Source organism: Mauremys mutica, chromosome 12 (genome assembly GCF_020497125.1).
Source record: "Mauremys mutica isolate MM-2020 ecotype Southern chromosome 12, ASM2049712v1, whole genome shotgun sequence".
Taxonomy (NCBI): Eukaryota; Metazoa; Chordata; order Testudines; family Geoemydidae; genus Mauremys; species Mauremys mutica.
The window spans coordinates 70,671,605-70,692,036 of NC_059083.1; the positions used below are offsets into that span (position 1 = coordinate 70,671,605).

General features: G+C 41.4%; 1 protein-coding gene across 3 annotated transcripts in view; it reads left to right on the forward strand.

Annotated features, from left to right (window-relative positions):
• The first annotated feature begins 25 nt into the window (after positions 1-25).
• LUC7L3 (LUC7 like 3 pre-mRNA splicing factor) overlaps positions 26-20,432 on the forward strand; it is a 37,573-nt gene continuing 17,166 nt past the window's right edge. The window contains exons 1-6 of one of the 3 annotated variants that reach the window (XM_044981952.1): positions 26-242; positions 11,979-12,045; positions 14,974-15,013; positions 15,414-15,558; positions 17,146-17,223; positions 17,303-17,407. In XM_044981952.1, the coding sequence (XP_044837887.1) occupies positions 144-242; positions 11,979-12,045; positions 14,974-15,013; positions 15,414-15,558; positions 17,146-17,223; positions 17,303-17,407 (534 nt within the window). In that variant the 5' untranslated portion in view covers positions 26-143. The remainder of the gene's footprint in view (positions 243-11,978; positions 12,046-14,973; positions 15,014-15,413; positions 15,559-17,145; positions 17,224-17,302; positions 17,408-20,432) is intronic. The other 2 variants (XM_044981951.1, XM_044981953.1) reach the window with 2 other exon arrangements.

Consider the following 20,432-nt stretch of genomic DNA (forward strand, 5'->3'; position numbering starts at 1 on the left):
GGGAAGAGCTAGGAGCGGCGCCGCCGCCGCCATTTTGTCTCTGTCACTCCGGCGGCGGCCCGAGCAAGCGGTCGGTCGGGGAAGGAGCAGGGGGGGCGAAGGCGGTGGTGCTTGGCAAGGGGCCACTCGGGCATCAGGACACGATGATATCGGCCGCCCAGCTCCTCGACGAGCTCATGGGCCGGGACAGGAACCTGGCCCCCGACGAGAAGCGCAGCAACGTGCGGTGGGACCACGAGAGCGTGAGTGAAACGGAGCCGCCTCCTCCCCGCTCCCGGCCCCCAAGGCCTGGTTTTGTCGTAGTCACCCACGCGCGCCGCGGAGGACCTAAGCCCGGGGAGGGGGCTGTGGCCGCAGAGATGAGGGAACGTGGGGGTGGGGGGCGCTTTCTGCGGGGCTCTCGCTGGGAGGAGTAGGCTGGGGCCAAGGCTCTGGAATCGGGCTGGGCCCTTCATGGCTCTGGAGACCAGGAGCAGGCGGGAGGTTGGGAAGGACAGTACGGAGGGGAGGCGGGAGCCGCTATGAGGAATAGCCTGGCCGGAAGGAGAGGATCCGTAGTAGCCTGACTGAGGATCGGAAAAGAAGGGGTCTGCTCATACCAGGGTTGGGGGGCGTGGGGGAGCTGGCTCGTGGCTCTGCTCGGAACTTAGTGCATGAGGGATTGCTCTTAACTACGTGAGGCGATTTGTGTCGTTAAATAATTAATTAGCTGAGGAAAATGAGTGGTGGTGGTGGTGGGGGATCTGCTTATGGCGGGGGTCGCAGGGGAGGAAGGATGATGGGAGCGTCTGTGTTGAGCTCTTTATACGGGAGAGAGTTGTTTTGCCTTGGATGAAGGAAAAGTTTCTTAAAGCCTCTCTGTTTCTAGAATGTGGAGGGTTTTGTTGTTTGTTTGTTTGGGGGTTTTTTTTGGTAAGGGGTCGTTCCTGAGTTTGAGGAGGAGGAAGTCTCTGGGTAGGCCTTACTGCAGTTTGGTTGGGATGGGGTGGGAGATGAATAGTATAGCGGACATGCTAACTAGCTAAAGAACACAGGGTAATGAAGAACTTGAGATTCTTTGGAAATGAAGATTTTGCTGATGTGAGAGCTTTATTTCTACAAATCAAATTTATCTTGGAATTTCTGGATTTTTCATTTACAATATTATTACTATTACTTTGCAATATACTTTAATATTTCCTTTATAGGTGGCTGTCACGTGTTAATTTCCTGCACTAAACTGCTCAGAAGAGGGTGTTTTCCCCCCCTCTCAGATAACTTCTTGTTTAGAGCTCTCTCCTGCCAACAAACAGCAGCTACACTACGTGCCTTTTAATGGCATGGCTATAGCAGCGCAGTCGTGTTGCTAAAAACGGCATAGTATAGACATAGCCTAACAATGCATACAACTTATCTTGCATTTATGAACTAGTTGTAAAAACATAAATAAAGAGCTTTGGACTATCTAAATGAAAGGCATTATGTAGTGCAAGAGCAGTACATTTACAACAATGGATCTCTGTATTCTGTAGGTCTAGAATCTCTACATGGTTCAGGTAAGGTTAAAGCAAGGCTCCTATTAGAAGGCTGATTTTTCTCTCTCATGCCATCTTAGTGAAAAAACAATCAAACTGTTATTAGATAATAGTGTACTCTTGTCTTCAGGAAGTTTAAGAACCATTATCCTGTAATTGCGAAGAGTACTTTGGTTTTTGGTAGGAGGAGGATGAAAAGAACCATGCCTGAAGCATGGGCTGCTGTTAGCATTTTGGATTGGGTGTGTTTTCACTGGAGTTGGAAAACATTGCAAAGTGTGTGGGTTTTAGTACTTCAGAACAAAGTGAAAACATTACAATACAAAACATTAAACACTGTCATAATAATGCTCATGAGGTTACTCATTTTTATGTCTTTCTTCTTTGTAATTTGTTCAAGCTATTTTGAAGTAATGTAGTAAGAACTGAATTGTGTGTGGTAATTGGATCTTGGGATAGTTCTGCCAGTAAATTTAATTTCTCTGTGCAGGCAAGCCCTTAAATTGTTGTGGGAGCCATGGGTGAGTTACTTCTCTGTGCCTCAGTTTTCTCATCTGTAAAATGGGGAGTAATACTTGCCTACCACATAGACATGTTCAAGGATTAAGATTTCTGAACAGGTGTGAGATAATTGGATGTAAAATGTTAAGTATTTCTTTGTGGCACTCTGCCATTCTAGAGTCTATTCAAATGTGAGACCTGAGAGAGAGAGAATTCAGCAGTATATTGGACCTTTTACTTTCCATTGGGGGACTTTAGAAGGTTCACATGTTGTAACAGTAAAATGTTGCAAGACAATTGAATAAGTGCTATTTATTTACATCGCTAGCAAACCACTTTATCATAACTTTTGGAGTGAAGGAATTGCCTAAACTGTGTTTAAAATACTGTTACTACGATGTGCCATAACCACAAATAATTGCTAATACCTCAGTTTTCCAGGAAAATGGCCCAACATAGTTAAGAGTTCTCATTATCCCTTATTCTAGTTAGATGTTGCATATCATGAAAAAAGAAAAGCACTTGTTAGGAGAACTAGACAGTCTGTAATCTCTCTCTTGCCATGTGGTTATAAGCATAATAGGTGCATATAGCAAAGTCTGTTGCTGAAGATTTAAGGGAAATTCTGAGTGGAGGGCCAAGTAATAGTTCTAAGAGTGGAAGAAATAATAAATAAACCTTAATGTTTCATTATGAACCAAATATAGGTTGGGGGGGGCGTGTATTAGAAGACGCGGTTAGCTGTCTGACTGTAAACAGATCCCTCCTGCCCCTTGATTCAGGCATACTGCATGATTTTTCTTCACTCAAGTGTTCTTCAAACCACTTGCTGAAAGAATCTGTGTAGTTCAATATTTGCTTGATACTAATGGAAGTAGTAATTTTTTTCTTCTATACCAGTTCCGAGTGGTAACTTATAACATGGCGTAACAATCAAAATTGCCTGCTTTGGAGCTCTCATCTGATTTTAAAAGTGCAAGTCACATTTTCAACTCTTGAAATATTTCTAGGTTGGGAGGTATGGCTCTTTGCTTCACTCTCCCAAGTCAGGGAAGAGAAAGTAAGCTGCTGTGTGTATACAAAACTTATCTTTTTTTGTACAACATGGAGTACATGCTATTACTGGAGTGAGAACATTTAAAAATATAGTCACATATAGCCACATATAGCTCAGGATGACTACCTGAGCGGGCTGCTTGCCCTTCTGTGGGGAAAAAATAGGGCTTCTCAAGCATGCCATTTTTAAAGGATGCTGTCAAGGTATTCATTCATAGTTTTCCATAAGTTCATAAATAATATAGCACTTAGAATCTTGAAGTGAGGTTTTCTTTGCTAAACCTTTTCATTATATCAATACACTGGTTTCTTAGGTACTGTAACTCCTCACTTAACGCAGTTATGTTCCTGAAAAATGTGACTTTAAGCAAAACAATGTTAAGCGAATCCAATTTCCCCATAAGAATTAATGTAAATGAGGGTGTTAGGTTCCAGGGAATTTTTTTTCCCCAGACAAAAGACTGACTATTGAACAATCCATCCAATCTATATACACACATACACAGTATAAGTTTTAAACAAACAGTTTAATACTGGTACACAGTGATGATGATTGTGAAGCTTGGTTGAGGTGGAGGAGTCAGAGGGTGGGATATTTCCCAGGGAATGCCTTACTGCTAAATGATGAACTAGCAATTGGCTGAGCCCTCAGGGGTTAACTCTCTCACTCTACAAGGCAGCAGGAATGGAGGGAAGAGACACACCATGTGTGTGAGAGAGAGAGATGCGCATTTCCCCTTTAAGTACAGCTGATCTTACTCTTAAGTACACTGCCTTGTTAATTAGATCACCTTGCTGGGACCACAGCTGCTGCCAGCAAACTCCCTCCGTCCTGAGGTCCTAAGCCCTGTCATGTGTCCCCCCTGCTCTATGGAGGATGGGGTAAGCGGGGTGCAGGGGGGAAGGGGACACCCTGACAGCCCCCCTCTTCCTCCACTCCCCCCCGCACAGCAAGCAGGAGTCTCGGGGAGCAGCTCCAAGGCAGAGGGCAGGAGCAGCACATGGCAGTGGTGGGAGGGACAGCTGAACTGCCAGCAATTGATAGCCTGCTGGGCAGCTGCTGCACAGGGAACTTAAGGGAGCGGGGAGCTGATAGGTGGGCTGCTGGTCCACCCTGGTTCCAAGCCCCCACCAGCTAGCTGCAACGGGCTGCTCCTCCTGCAAGCAGTGGACAAAGCAAGTGGCTGCCAAATGACGTTAGAAGGGAGCACTGCAACAACATTAACCGAGATGACTTTAAGTGAGGATTTCAGAGTAGCAGCCATGTTAGTCTATCTGCAAAAAGAACAGGTTCTTTTTAAGTGAGGAGATACTGTACTTGAAAGCAGCACAACAAACAGTTGACCTTGATCTTCAATTTCGATTTTTTTAAAAAATAATACTTGAGAGATACTCCTGTAAGAACAATTACGTGGACTGCATCAACAACTGGTCTTACAAAGATTTTGACCCTACCAACCTTGGCGCAGGTACAGCCAAGTATTTTTTGTAATATTGTATTTAAAAAGGAGATAAGGCTTGGTTTTGCTTTTACCTGCCAGGAAGCCCACTGAGCACAAGCTAAAATTTTCAAATGTTGGTCCTTAAAGATAGGCAACTAAATCCATATTTAGGCTCTCATTATGTAAATGGCCTGATTTTTGAGCTTCTGAGCTTTTGTCACCCACTTTGGAGAAATTTGCCCATAGGTTATAGCTACACACCTTGTCATGTAAGATGGGGGCTTGAAATGATAGGGCTCTATTGTTTTTTTGTTTTTTGTTGTTTTTAAATCACACATGATACCAGCATGATTAGATGTTATGCCTGCTCTTTCACAGTGCCATCTAATTTTACTGAAGCCTGCTCAACTTTATGCATGCAACTTTTCAAGACACTGAACCTCCTGGATCAAGCCATCTAATTTGGCTTGGAGTAAGTCTCTATGTGTGCTACATTTGTTTTAAGCTCCCCCCCAGGACTTCACAGTGGTGGAAGCTGGAAAGTTATTTTCAAAGAGCATCTTTGTCTTATGTGTGATAGAATTGAGTTTTAGGTTACTTAAAAAAAAATTTTGACATGTATTCCTACTCCTTAGAATCGTATCTCCCTTTCCTCCTCATCTTGTTTGATAAGGATAAAAGTCGCCTTGTTAAGTAGTAGTAGAATATCATTTATTTAAATATTTTTGGATGTTTTCTACATTTTCAAATATATTGATTTCAATTACAACACAGAATACGAAGTGTGCAGTGCTCACTTTATATTTTTTGATTACAAGTATTTGCCCTGTAAAAAAACCAAAAGAAATAGTATATTTCAATTCACCTAATACAAGTACTGTAGTGCAATCTCTTTACCATGAAAGTTGAATTTACAAATATAGAATTATGTACAAAAATAAAACAATGTAACATTTTAGAGCCACTCAGTCCTACTCCTTGTTCAGCCAGTTGCTCAGACAAACAAGTTTGTTTACATTTGCAGGAGATAATGCTGCCCGCTTTTGTTTACAGTGTCACTTGAAAGTGAGAATAGGCGTTCCCATGGCACTGTTGTAGCTGGTGTTGCAAGATATTTACATGCCAGGTATGCTAAAGATGTATATGTCCCTTCATGCTTCAACTGCTATTCCAGAGGACATGCGTCCATACTGATGATGGGTTCTGCTCGATGATAATCCAAAGCAGTGCAGACTGATGCATGTTCGTTTTCATTATCTGAGTCAGATGCCACCAGCAGAATATTGATTTTCTTTTTTGGTAGTTCAGGTTCTGTAGTTTCCACATCGGAGTGTTGCTCTTTTAAGACATCTGAAAGCATGCTCCACACCTTGTCCCTCTCAGATTTTGGAAGGCACTTCAGGTTCTTAAACCTTGGGTTGAGTGCTGTAGCTGTCTTTAGTAATCTCTCACTGGTACCTTCTTTGCGTTTTGTCAATTCTGCCGTGAAAGTGTTCTTGAACAACATTTGCGCATCATCTGAGACTGCGATAACATAAAATATATGGCAGAATGCGGGTAAAACAGCAGGGGACATACAATTCTCCCTCAAGGAGTTCAGTCACAAATTTAATTACTGCATTATTTTTTTAATGAGCTTTACCAGCATGGATTAATGATTAATGTTGCCCTCGATTGTTTCTCTTCAAAAGAAGACATTCTTCTTCTCACTAAGTAGGATTATGGTTAGAAAAATGGCATTTTACTCAACAAATCTGCTTTCTTAATTGCTTGTTACTGAAATCAAAAACTACTTTTTACTACTATTAGTACCACAGAACCAATACTCATATAGTACTGAGATGGATTGTTATCTGGCTCATACATTACTAGACTAGTTAGTTAATTTTCCATAAGAAATCGTACTGATGGTAAAGGATAAGCCAGAAAGAAGTCAAGTCAGGTTTGATTTGAATATCCCAGGTTGAGGTTGTCAGTTAGTGTATAAAAAGTCTTCGTACTTGTAACTGAGCAAACTTGCCGTAGCATCACTGAGAGAAAAACATGCCACTTTTAGACTCACTATTCAGAGTAGACATGCACTTTATAATGAAAGAATTGTATTTTCTCATTACTTCAGAAATTGTAAGAAGTAATGGGCGAGTCTCTGTCCTCCACATAAGTGGGAGAATTTTAGAAATCAACTATTAAACTGAGTTTGAAGTGGGAAAGTACAATGTTTGGGGTGCAAACAGGGTCCAGTGTGTTACTTTTTAGTGTTTTGCAGGGAATCGTAGTATGTATGTAATATCTCTACACTAGTCATTTACCTTTAATTAATTGACTTTCAATTAATTCAAAGTAATTTAATTGTAAAGGCTACTTTCTGTTGTTCCTTAGCAAATACCCAGACTATCCCCTCAGGTAAACTACAACCTTTGTAGGCTGGAACAAATTTCTGGAGAGTGTCCAGACTAGCCTTTACAAATGTGTTAACTACTTCAAGTTAATTGGCAATCAGTTTGGTAGAGGTAAAATCTCTAGTGAATAACTAATCATTTAAAGGTGACCTTTGGGCTTTTTGTGGGGCTAGGGGGATTTGAGTGAGCTTGATTTTTTTTGTTTGCTGCTTTATGATGTATAAAGAGTCTGAAAGTTTTTGTGTCTTTGACGTTATAAATATCAAGAATGTCAAGATTAGTCTTTCTTTGCTGGGAGACGTGGAGGAAAAGAGGGGCTTTCAGGTATCTGAAGTTCATACAAGGAGCAAGAGTATAGAATCTTTCTAGCCTAGTCAAGAGCTGAATTTCCAATCTAAAACACAAGCTGCTTTTAAACACCTTTTGTTGTTAGAGGATGTAGAAGAAATAATGTGTGGCCTTAATTTTTCCATATTAAAAAGTAAAAAAGGCTTCTCTTTTTTTGCAGGTCACCTTTAAATAAAGGTTTTTAAGGCATTACTGTGAGGCCTGGAAAAACAACTGGATAATAAACTAGGTAACTTTTTAGATATTAGTGCCCCCCACCACATCTCAGAATCTACGTACCACAAAGAAGTAGGCTGGGTTTGAGTCAGGGTGGCTTGATTAGATTAAAGTGCCTTAAATCACTAAGGAGGAGATCTTGATTTAAATATTTTTTCCAGTTGTACTACTTAGTTATTTTCCTAGAGAAAGGTTGATTCTTGTTGGTTGGTAACCATTAAAACATTAATTTGTAACTTTCTATAAGCCTTTATGTATATAAGCCATGTCTACACTACAAACTTCGGTTGACGCAAGTTATGTTGGCATAAAACCATGCTTAGTATATCGTTTGTGTGCATGCACACTTGGTTCCTAGCATTGTTGCTGCACATGCTTACCAGGAGTGCATGTGGTGATGCATAGTGTGGTGAACCGTGGGTAGGTAACCCAATGTTTGACACACTTACTGGCACTGTCTTTTGGGAAGTTTTGGCAATGCAGGATGGGACAGAAATGTGTCGCACAGGGGTGTGTGGGAGCAGGGAGTCAACTTCCCAGCATGCAACTGTCTCCATCTCATAATGTCATCTATATCCCATAATTTTTGCACCTTTTAAAAAAATCCCACACACCTGCACAGACTTCCTCACTGTCCACCATCTCTGACAGAAGCATGGAGCCTGCACAGCTCTGCACTGTTGTCATAAGCATTGCACACATAGGATGCACAATCCTGTGGTATTTGCAGAGCTGTAAGAAGAACCGAATCGGTGTGGAATATGATGATTTTTTGGATGACAGATTGCTGTGGGACATAGTGAGGACCAATTCAGAGTCGGTGGTGCTCACAGAGCAGCTGCCAATATAGAGCACCGCCTCTGGGCTTGAGAAACAAGCACTGACTGTTGGATTGCATAGTAATGCAGGCTTGGGGTGATGAGCATTGGCTGCAGAACTTTTGCATATGAAAAGCCACATTCCTGGATTTGTGTGCTAAGTTTGCTCCAGCCCTCCAAGACAGAGACACCAGAATGAGCGCTTCATTGACAGTGGAAAAGCAAATGGTGATTGTAGTGTAGAAACTTGCAGTGCTGGATTGCTACTGGTCAGTGGGAAATCATTTTGGAGTTGTAAAATCCACTCTGGGAGCCATTGTCATGTAAGCGTACAAGACCATTAATTGTCTCCTGCTATGCAGGACTGTGACTCTCAGCAATGTGCAGGACATAGTGGAAGGATTTGCAGTAATGGAGTTCCTGAACTGTGTGGTGTAGCAATAGATAGCATGCCTATTCCGCACAGAGTACATCAACAGAAAGACAGAAAGGACTACTTTTTCAATGATTATGCAAGCATTGGTGGATCACTGGGGATGTTTCACTGATATCAGTGTTGACTGGTCAGGGATGCTCGCATCTTTAAGAACACAGTACTGTTCAGAAAGCTACAACCAGGGACTTCCTTTCCCAACCAGCAGATTACTATTGTTGCTGTTTACCTGTCATTAGCGATCCTGGGCAACCTAACCTACCCTTGCACACCCTGGCTCAAGAAACCATACACCTGCCACTTTGGCAGCACCAAGGAAAGATTCAGCTACCAGCTCAGCAAGTGCAGAATGACATTGAATGCACTTTTGGTAGATGGAAGAGATGCTAGTGTTGTTTATTCACAAAGATTGAATCTCAGTGAAAAAACATCGCAATGGCTATAGCTGCCTACCGTGTCCTGCATAATATGTATGAAGCAAAGGGGAAAAGTTGCTGTCAGGGTGGAGGGCAGAGGTAGAGTGGCTGTCTGCTGAGTTTGATCAGCCCGGACACAAGGACTACTGGAAGAACTCAGTGAGGAGCTAGGTGGCTCAGGAAGGCTTTGAAAGAGCACTTCAACAGCAAGCCACAGTAATACATTCTGGTATACTACACTCTACCTTGCTGTATTGTTTTGGGGCCTGTAAGAAATTGTATGGTGCTTGTACATCTCACTGTACCACTGTCAATGCACCTATTAATTTTCCTGTGCTTGTTGCACATTACACTGTTAACTAATCCTGTGAATTGTCACAGTTTAGTAAGTAGGTTCAGAACTGCTAGGCGCTCTGCAGCATATGTTGTGAACTAAAAGATTATTTGTTTTCCAAATAGAATTTTATTCAGTAACAAAACCAATGCAAAAAAAATCTGTGTAACTTAAAAGCCAAATACATTAAAAACTAATATATTACTGGAACAGAACTTAATGAGGAGAGAGAATGTTTGTGTACATTTTATCTACACGTACACTGACCTGTGAAAGCCACAGTTGCTGTATGTGAAGTCATGGTTGTCCTTAATGCCCCCCTGATGCCACGTGGAATGTTGGGGGGAAGGGTGTAGGTAGGTGCCTTAATTCAGTTCTACACGGACTGCAAAGGGAGGCGAGCCGATGATTGTTGAACTGAGATTCCACAAGAGTTTGCAGTATCTGTGTTTGCTGCTGGAGAAGCCCCATTACGTCCTGTGCATCTCACTCTTCTTTTCCTGCAGGGACTCTTGGGCCTTTCTCCTGTCTGCTCTTTCTTTCTCCAGGCTGTCTGCTGTGTTGACCCTCCAGGCCTTTTGCTCATGGTCTGTTGCAGCATTGGCTTGCAGGATCTTATTGAACATGTCATCCCAATTCCTCTTCTTTTTCTTCCTTACTTGGCTCAGGTGTGAAGGGGAAATTCCTCAAGGCTGCAGCCGCAGCAGCTGCAAATAAAACACACAGGTACCATATCCACATAGTCACAACGAAAAGGGAAATGTAACATTCATTACTCCCTTCCCTCACTCCCCTACAGTTTTCAACAAAATATGCTTATTGACACTTCTGCTTCTGAGTGCTTGTGCACAGTGCCACTCGCAGCAGCTGTTGTGAATATAGCCCACCAGGGGTGAGGGAAATGAGGTGGGAATTGCTCAGTTGCCTGAAACTGAGTATAGGGCAACAACAATGAATATATTGGCATCTGCAGATGATGGTGATTTTAGCTGAAACCCCCACTTCTGAGGATAACAAAGACAGAGAGAGCACAGCTGCTGCAGGCATCCTGGAGCCGCCTGGTCCTGTATGCTGCTAGCCTAGGTACTGCAATAGTTCCTGCCGAAGTTATCGCTGACTGGCATGGGAAAATGTCATACTGTGGAGGAAGAAATAAGGCTGCCATCCCTAGAAATCTCTGGAAGAGGATTACAAATCACCTCCATGAAAGTTCCATTTAGATCTCTCAGAAGGATTCAGTGGACGTCCCTGTACAGACACTCCCCGACTTACACAAGCGTTCTGTTCTGGAACGCCTTGCATAACTCGAATTTTGAGTAAGTCGGAAATGTATATCCAACCATTTCCCCCCCCCCCCCCCCCCAAAAAAAAGAGAGAGAGAGAGAGAACCTCCTATTTCTACCTTACGGAACTTTTTCCGTAAGCTTGGATTTGCGTACGTCGGGTTTACGTAACTCGGGGAGCATCTGTATACATAAACAAACTGCTTCTCATGACACTCTCCCTTGCGTAACTCTACAGAGGAATGAAAAGCAGATAAGTGCTACCTCCTTTGTTGTACCGCTGCCTCTTCTAGGACAAGTAAATTAATGAAAAGTCAATAACTGTGTCCTGTTAAGTTGGTTGCACCATCCCTGTAATGGGAAATAAATTTACACACCTGAGATTCTGTCCCCTGCATCAGGCTTACCCATGCTCAACTGACTGGACTGTGGTAGAGCCTGAAACGGGTCCTGGCTCACAGCATAGGAGTACCCCCTCCACTCCCCAGTCTTATGTCCTCTGTCCTCTTCGTTTTTGCCATTCATGCCAGCGGCCCGTGACTCGGGCTTCTCAGAGGTATCCATGTTGGCCTGTGGGGGTGTGGAGATCTCCACCAAGTATGGCATGTGGTTCTTCGTAAAAGCATCAGGTCTGCAGACTGACATCAGATTGACTGCCGGCCTCCCTGGCATTCTGGTACACCTGACGCAGTTCCTCTGCTTTCACTTGACAAGGATGCTGGTCCCTTTTGTACCCCTTCTGCATCCTCCATGCAGTCTGCTCATAGATGTCCACATTTCTGCTTCTGCACTGTAGCTGTGCTTGTGCAGTCTCTTCTCCTCACAGATCCAGGACGTCCACTGTCTCCTGTCTACTCCAAGCCAGAGCATGTCTGGAGCGTGTAGCCAGTATAGTCAGCTGGCTATTTATAACAGCTATTTAGGGATGAGGGAAGATACTATTTAACAATAATATAAAGGAATATAGGGTGTTGCAATGGAGAAGATCCAAATGGATTTATCCAAGTGCATGGAGTAGTCAAGAAGGCATGTTGTTTTCTCTGCTAAAGCCAAGTAGCACACATCTGTGTGTGCATTCTGTGTTCCAAGAAACTTTGTAGGCTGCACAGAAATAAGTACAGAAGGAAGTTTCACTTTTTACCTTAGAATGAACATCTGATGTGATTGAGTAAACTAGTGCCAAATAAGAAAAATAGTTATTTTTTCTCTCTCTCTTAGGTTTGTAAATACTACCTTTGTGGGTTTTGTCCAGCTGAATTATTTACAAATACCCGTTCTGACTTGGGTAAGTGTTTGTTTGTGTGTGTGGGAGGGGGTGGGGTGTCCTTCACTGTCATTAAAATTAAATTTAAGATATGTCATATGATAACTGCCTCCTGCTTCCAGATTAGTAGTTATGGCTGACCTTTTCTCTTTGACATGGGTGTTACGGGTTGGATCACAGAAACCCCCCTGGGATCTGCCAACCGATGTGCCAAGACTACTTCTATCCCTGTTTTCCCTGCCAGCGTAGGACTTCAGCACCTTTTCTTGCCGAGCCAGACACTCTTGTCTACTTCAACAAAGACCCAGAGTCTGAATTACCTGCCCCAAAGCTGCAGGTTTACCTGAAAACAGCTCACAGAAGTGTGTTTGTCTTTAGCACCCAGATGCCCAACTCCCAATGGGGTGCTTATGGGGTACACTGTCACAATGGGATATTCATTTTCTTTAGTATATATTCTGTCAACACATTGTAAAACTAGATTTTTCAGATCTGCCAGTAACTTGATTTCAGCAATAGCAATGTTGATATAATATCATGGATAGACTGCGTAACCAACGAAAACATATTGGAGATTATTGGAACTCAGCAAATTCTGGTCAGATCTTATGGAAAGAGAGATTGGATTTGCAGGGTACATTTTCAGAAGATCAGCGGGCAGTGCATGTTTATGGGCACTGGAAAGTAAAGTTGATGGCAGAAAAACACAAGGCAGAAAAAGAAGATCTTGGATGGCTGATGTGGTATTCTGGCTGGATCAAAAGGACTATTCATCCACCAAGAGATTAGCAGAGGATCATGCAGAATGGCCTACAATGGTTGCAAATCTCCAGTAGTGGCCACACCACAGCAGAAGATGATTTTTACAACACTTGCTCCATCTCAACCCCTTCCCCACAACTAATATAAAATTAGGCTATGTGTACATAGGAGAGGAGTGTGTGAACCCCCTTTTCCCCCCCGAGTATAACCTAAAACTCCCCAAGTGGGACTCTTATTCTCATGTAAGGGTGTCTTTTATTTTTATTTATTATTTAGCTTATGTTGATTGAAAGGGGGTTTAAGCTAAACTGAACAGACATTCTTATACCAGAATAAAACTAACCAAATCAGGGGTGTTATCAATATAGCAGTAAAACTTTCCTGTGTAGATGAAGCTTTAGATGGAACCCTTTTCTGCCTTCGTTCTTCTGATTCTAAACTTAAAATCTAATTATTTGAATCAGCCAGTGCTTTATTGTAAAGTTAGACATCTGGCCAGATGTTTGGAGATGACAAATTACTCAAATCAAAATAAAAACTAGCCTTTTTAAAAAGAGCCTTAGAAAACTAGGCTATTATAATCCTGCCAGGACATTTTTTGAAAACTTTGTTCTGAAACATGCTTTTATTTTGTGCTGGAGATTCAGTGAATTTCCATTCCATTTTACACGTGTTACAGAATTCTTATTTTTTCCTTTTGTTAGTCTGAGAAATGTTACCGCATTTTGGTATTCTTTTTTTAAGATAAATTGAAGGAAAAAAGGTTCCAAACAAGTGAGTGAAAATGTAGGTACAAAAGGCCAGTTTACAGAGAGCTTCATAAAAATGCATCAGCTTCACCTTTATGCTTTCCTGAGACACTTTAGAAATGTGTCCTTTATCATGGTTAAGGTTAAGATTCTGCCATGGGTATTTTTAGTAAAAGTCAGGAACAGGTCACAGATAATAAACAAAAATTCACGGAAGCCTGCAACCTGTCCCTGACTTTTACTAAAAATAGTCATGAGATGGATCAGACAAATAGCACTGCCGGGGGCTTACAGCTCCTCCAGTCCCACTGCAGCTTCTGCAGCAGGGACTGACCGCCACTACTCCAGCCCTATGGATGCTGCCCCAACCCCAGCCACTGCGTCAGCCCTGGGGCCGCTGCAGATAGCTGCTCCCATCCTGCTGCAGAAGAAGTCACAGAGGTTCCGGAAAATCTCAGAATCCGTGACAGAATCATATCCTTAATCATGGTGCTCCCAGTTATCTGACTGGTTGGATAACCTACAGTGCTTAATGTAATTAGACACAAAGGGCTAGATTTGCAAAGAAACTTGGGCATAGCAATGGTTAGCATCACCATACCTAACTTTTAGGTGCCTAGAAAATCACTGGGATTCACAAAAGCCTGATTCACGTAGGCTCCCTTTAGGAGGCACCTCAGAATGGGATTGACAGAAGCCAGCATGTTCTGCATCTCCCCCCAAGCTAGCCAATAGGAGATGCCAAGGTAAAGAGTGTGTCCTAAGCCCTATCCCTCCCAGGGAGTACTATGCCGTAGTCCAGGCTAGAAAGAGATGCCTCCCTCTGCTTGGGATTCTCAGCTACAAACTCTCTCTTGGAGTTAGGTGCCTATGCTGTTTTTGCAAGACGGTCAGGAGGATCTCCCTCATACTTCTAGCCCAATGTTTAGGATGCTTACCTGGGATGTGGGAGATCCTTGCTTTAAGTCCTCCCTCGGCCTGAGTGGGAGAAGATATTTGAACAGGGCTCTGCCGCTTCTCAGGTGAATTCACTAACCACTGAGCTCTGGGATATTCCAATGTGGTGATCCCTTAATCTGTACTGTGAAACTGTTCCCCTGTGGATAAACAATAAATTCATTGAAGCAGGAGGACTGGATCCTGGGTTTCTCACTTCCCAGGTGAGTTCTGTAGCCACCAGACTGCAGAATCATTTTCACGCTTGTGTGTGCTTTTCTCTCTCTGTCTCAGTAATTTGTCACCTACAGGTTTGGTGGCAGCTGAGCAGGGGTTTTGTGAATCCCAGTGGAACCTGATTCTGGGATTTATGTGCCTACAGTGGCCGTTAGGTGCCCAAGTCTTTTTATGAACCTACCCAAAAGCATGCTGACTAAATCTTCAGGAGTTTTGGTGTCGCTTTCCAGAGTGTGCGCTAAGTCTTGCCTTGCTTTATTTTTAGGTCCATGTGAAAAAATTCATGATGAAAATCTGCGTAAACAGTGAGTGTTTAAGTTGTTTTAGCATAAGTTAATGCAACAACTATAATGGTTTAATTTGTTCAAATTGGCGTTCATAAAACCAACCAGACAAGAAGAAAATAATAATTTAAGAGCAGTTTCATATATAGGCTGTAAATCCTTTACCTTGTACTTTTCATTGTCCATTTCGTTATGAAAACTTAATTTAAAAAATCACAAATCATAGAAATATAATGCTTGAAGGGACTTTGAGGTCATCTAGTCCATTCCCCTGTTCTGAAGCAGCCCCAGTGTAATTTACAAAGTTGTAATTTTTCCTGGAGCTGTTAAAGCATAGCGGTTTTTTACATGTTTGTCACACCTCTATATTACAGAATGACACATGATCATTCAGTAAAAAACATTGTGTATTTTTTATCAGATATGAGAAGAGCTCTCGTTTTATGAAAGTGGGCTATGAAAGAGACTTCTTGCGGTATTTACAGAGCTTACTTGCAGAGGTAGAACGGAGGATTCGAAGAGGGCATGCTCGTTTGGCACTGTCACAGAACCAGCAAGCATCAGGTGTAAGTACAAAAGCCTACGTTGAAGCAAAGAATTGTTCTTCAAAGTGGACTCTGAATGTGGGATGTTCACTATAATGTGAATTTGCTGCTTTCCAGAAGGTTCTTATATGATTTACACGTTACTGGTTACTGTGACCAGAAGAACTCCACTTCCCTTTTCCATAGATAACTTCAGCTTTTTTCTCTGTGCTCAGAATGATTTCTGTTCTTACACACACACTTCCCCTGTTCTTTTTATGTAGTTAAATAACTAATTAGCAGGGTAGTTGTTACTTGACAAGGATGATGGACTTGCCTAATGGAAGGCTCTTCCTGTTAAAAATAGCATTTTTAATTGCGCTTGTAACAAGAGTGAATTGCAGATTTTAATGGGTGAGCTTCCTTTCACTGACTCCAGAGAGACAGTCATCCTGCATCCTTCTAAATTAATACCAAAAGTGAGGTCTGAGTTCTGTTTTGATAAGACTCTTAATTTCCTAATGTTTTTCACAAAATATTATTCTCAACCAAGGGAAGCCAAATTCAGTACTCTAGGTGTCAGAGGAGATTTACATTCCTGTTTGGACAGGGCATTTAGAAAATCAGTTAGGCCTGGTCTACACCTAAAACTTAGTTGACCTAGCTACATTGCTTATGGCTTTGAAAAATTTCACACCCTGTGCAACATTAGGTCGACCCAATCTCCACTGTAGATGCAGCTTCCGTCAACCTAAATACTGCCTCTTGGGGACAGATTTACTACAATAATGGAAAAAACCCTTTGTTTCTGTAGCAAGCGTCTGTGCTACAGTGATGTATCTGAGCACTGTTACTGTCTCGCTGTAACCTTTGTTCTGTAGACATTCCCCAAAGCTATAAAAAAGTCTAAGGGTATCAGTGTAAAGGGAATGCCATTGCCATTCAACGTATATCTAAGTGGATTACCCTCTGTTTTACCTTGTTTTTGTTTTACATTAGCTAGGCTAACAGTACCTAAGTGGCTTGGGACATTCTCTGTTAGGCTCAAGGCAGTATCAGTGGCATGCCTCGATAACATTTTTATCTTAGACGTGTGTAGGGCTGCTAACTGGAGTTCTGGTCACATATTGATTGAGCACTGTTCTCTGAACTTGGCATCTATATATGATGCTTATTTTGGGAGGATAGTTTGGTTCCACCTTCCTGGAAGCTGTACTCACTGTTCATGAGATTTCCCCAAATAAAAATACAGAGTAAGAAGCATTTGAAGGACATTCTCTGCAGAGGGTGGTATCTGGCTGTCAGCCAGGGGCTTAGCCCATGCTCCACCTTTCTGTTGCTGTTCTCAGGGGTCAAATGTTAAGAGTTAGGGGTATTTTGCCATTCTTGTGCTATCAAATTAAAGCTCACGAGTTTTGTGTGTGTGGTGCCTTCAGAGAAACAGGATTATAGGTGAATAAATTTCCTTTTTCTCCCACTAAGTGAAAATACAACATTTCTGTACTTGGATCTACTCTGTTTATCAAGTATGTAATTCTAGAGAAAAATATTAATAGGTGTGTAGTTTCTTAAAAACACACATTCTTAATCCTTTGATTAGGGACTGAATTATTTTTTTTTAATATTTAGCAGGCAGCTGGACCTACTGGTAAAAACGAAGAGAAAATTCAGGTCTTAACTGACAAAATCGATGTACTTCTACAACAGGTAAAAGTCACCTTCTAACACAACTATTAATCAAATGCTCAGATTAAAAGATCCTGACAGGATTTTTATTCTGCTTTAGATTGAAGAATTGGGTTCTGAAGGAAAGGTGGAAGAGGCGCAAGGAATGATGAAACTTGTTGAACAGTTAAAAGAAGAGAGAGAGTTGCTGAGGTCTACAACTTCAGTAAGTAAAAGCTGTGTGGGCTCTGTTAGAGTTATTTCAAGGCTCAGTGCAAAAGCAGAACCTGACCATATAGCCTTGCCCCTTATGTAATCAGAGGATTTAAAAGTTACAACAATCCAGTTACTGCTTTCTTGTCAAATTTCTGTTTCTCACCTTAAAATTTAACAGGCTGAAATCCTGCCCTTTATGAGAGCCCAGCCTGTATTTCACACAATACATTCATTAATTTAAAACTCCAATTAGTCTTAGTCAAGATCATGTACTTTGTTAGATAATTAAATCTTGGATTTAAATTGTAAACTCATTTAGTTTTGCCAAATCTAAACTGGCATTGGGAATTTATGAATATGTATTGGTAGTTTACAGAAGATGAAACATCAAAGATGCCTATATAGCTAAAAAATTAGAAAGGCAGGAAACTTATTCTAAGTTAATGTAAAAACCCAAAATAAAAACTAAATTGGAAAATGTAAAAATGCAAGACCTCAGAAAACTAAGTGTTAAATTTTTTTAGACAAGTTTCTAACATGCCGATCTTAGCATTGCTTGGACCAAAACATCTTAAATTTGAGAGTATTTTCAAACCCTCTTCAGAAAAATAAAAACACTTGCATACATCTTCAACTTGATCATATATTGTTGATAGGCTAGTGAGCTAGTCACCACCTTCTGTACCCCCTTGGGGGCGTGCATCACACACTTTAAGAAACACTAGTTGAGATCTTCATAACATGAGCTTTCCTTTGTTTTCAGCATACATCAAGGAGCAGTGAGATAGTTTTAAAATGTTTGTATTTTAAATTATCAATGGCCATTTCAGTTGGCACCCACTGAAATGAATGAAGCAATTCACCTCTCATGGCTATCGTGCTGGCACTCTGAAAAGTTAGTCAGACATCATTGAAATTGAAAGTAATTGAAGTTTGATGTCTGTCCATTGCCACCTCTGACCCTCCCCCTACCCCACTAGTCCTTTTGCATCCCTCCAGTGGGACACAAACCATTTCAAAGATTTTTAGAGGAAGTCAGAAATCGTGCTTGAAATGGAAATATGGCTACAGCCTTTATTATGGTGAAGACACTTAACTCTCCATAACTGAGAACTTTCTTGCTAGCAATGATCAGTAAACCAGAGCCTGTTCAAGGATCTTTAGGTTCCTGGCTGTCAGCAGCTTCTCTTCTTTAAATCTCCCCCATGACTGCCACTTCTCAGGGAGTTTATCTCAATAGATAATCTCTTGCTTTTCTCTTTAATTATCTTCTGAGCTACTAGACTACTTGATTCCTGGAAGCTCACATGTTTAAAGCTGGACCTGATTAGAAGCGGTTCTAGCACCAGAAAGAAATTAGAGGAGATAGTCCCATCTAGCTTGTATTTGAAAACAACAAAAGCAGTTAATTTTTCATAAGTCTTCCTTGTGTGATGTTGCATTTACACTAGTTCAGGGGTAGGCAACCTATGGCACGCGTGCCAATTTTCAGTGGCACTCACACTGACTGGGTCCTGGCCACCGGTCCAGGGGGCTCTGCATTTTAATTTAATTTTAAATGAAGCTTCTTAAACATTTTAAAAACCTTATTTACTTTACATACAACAATATTTAGTTTTATATTATAGAGTTATAGAAAGAGGCCTTCTAAAACCATTAAAATATATTACTGGCACACAAAACCTTAAATTAGAGTGAATAAATGAAGACTCGGCACACCACTTCTGAAAGGTTGCCGACCCCTACACTAGTTCCTAAATCACTTCCTTTAATTCTAATGGTCTTGTATGCAGAAGTCAGAGGAGCTGCCATCCCTTAAAACCATAGCATAGTTCAAGAAAGCTATAATTCAGGAGTTTATGGAAGCCTTTTCAAAACCTAGTATGATTCTAAACACTCATTACTGTAAAGTGGATATGGCATTAATTTTAGTCATATATTTGAGGCAGCTGTCCAGAAAAATTGATATTGGCCATAGAAATGTACAGTGTATGCTTCCCTTACTTGTCAAATAATCTGAGAATAATGCAGGATACCTGGGGCCTGGTATTTGGAATGTGATATTAACATGTCCTGGAATCCTTTAGGGCCTTAATGTCTTTCCAGATCTGTATATCAGACATCTGTCTTCAAATTCATAATACATATTGAGAATTTTCCTATCTGATTGATTTCCTGAAAACTTGCATTTTTGTCAGAATTTTCCATCCTGCTTTAGTTCTTGCCAAACCTTGTTCTCCCATTTTTGCACCCTTTTGTGTTAAACTTTGAAATCCTGAAGCTCTTGATTTGTTCTCATAAATTTCTCCTTTTAAGAATTTAAATGATATGGTTCACATTCAGATGTGGTATAGTGGATGCAACTTTGTTGAAATCAGTGGCAGTACACCTCCTTACCAGGCTTGAATTTGACCCCATCATCTTCAGAATGCTTTGCAAATACTAACAGCTCCTCACCATATTCCTGTGAGCTATGCAAAGGTTTATCGCCATAGTTTTTACTGTTGAGGAAAGCTGAAATAAACAGGTTAAATGTCTACCGCCAGATCACAGAGAGGAGCTTTTGTTAGAAGTTAGATTAGAACTCAGTAGTCCCTTGCTCCAGAAGTGTGCTCAGACCAGGATATTTTGGCTCCATAAGAGTCAGAAGCAGAATGTACACAGGAGAACGTATTAATGCTATACTGGAATAATCACTTGGATTTGGGTTGTGAATTCAGTGTAATGAGATTTTGGTAAGTTTATGTCACACTATGTCTGCTTTGATATATTTATTATACTTTCCCCACCATTCTCTTAAAAATGAAGGTCTACCTTGAAAGCATCAAACCCAGCTTCCTTTCTCTGTTCCATTGCGGGGCCTGTAGATGTTTCTTCTTCTTGAGCATTCCATTGTCAGTCTCCAAAGTTTTTGTCACGTAGTCAAAGGTCTCCAGCAGAAAAATGGGGCCTGGTTTTGTCCTTTGCAAGGTAGAACTAATATTGAATGTTACCATGAAACCAGCTCTAGCAGCGGGTAAGAGGCAGTGTATCCT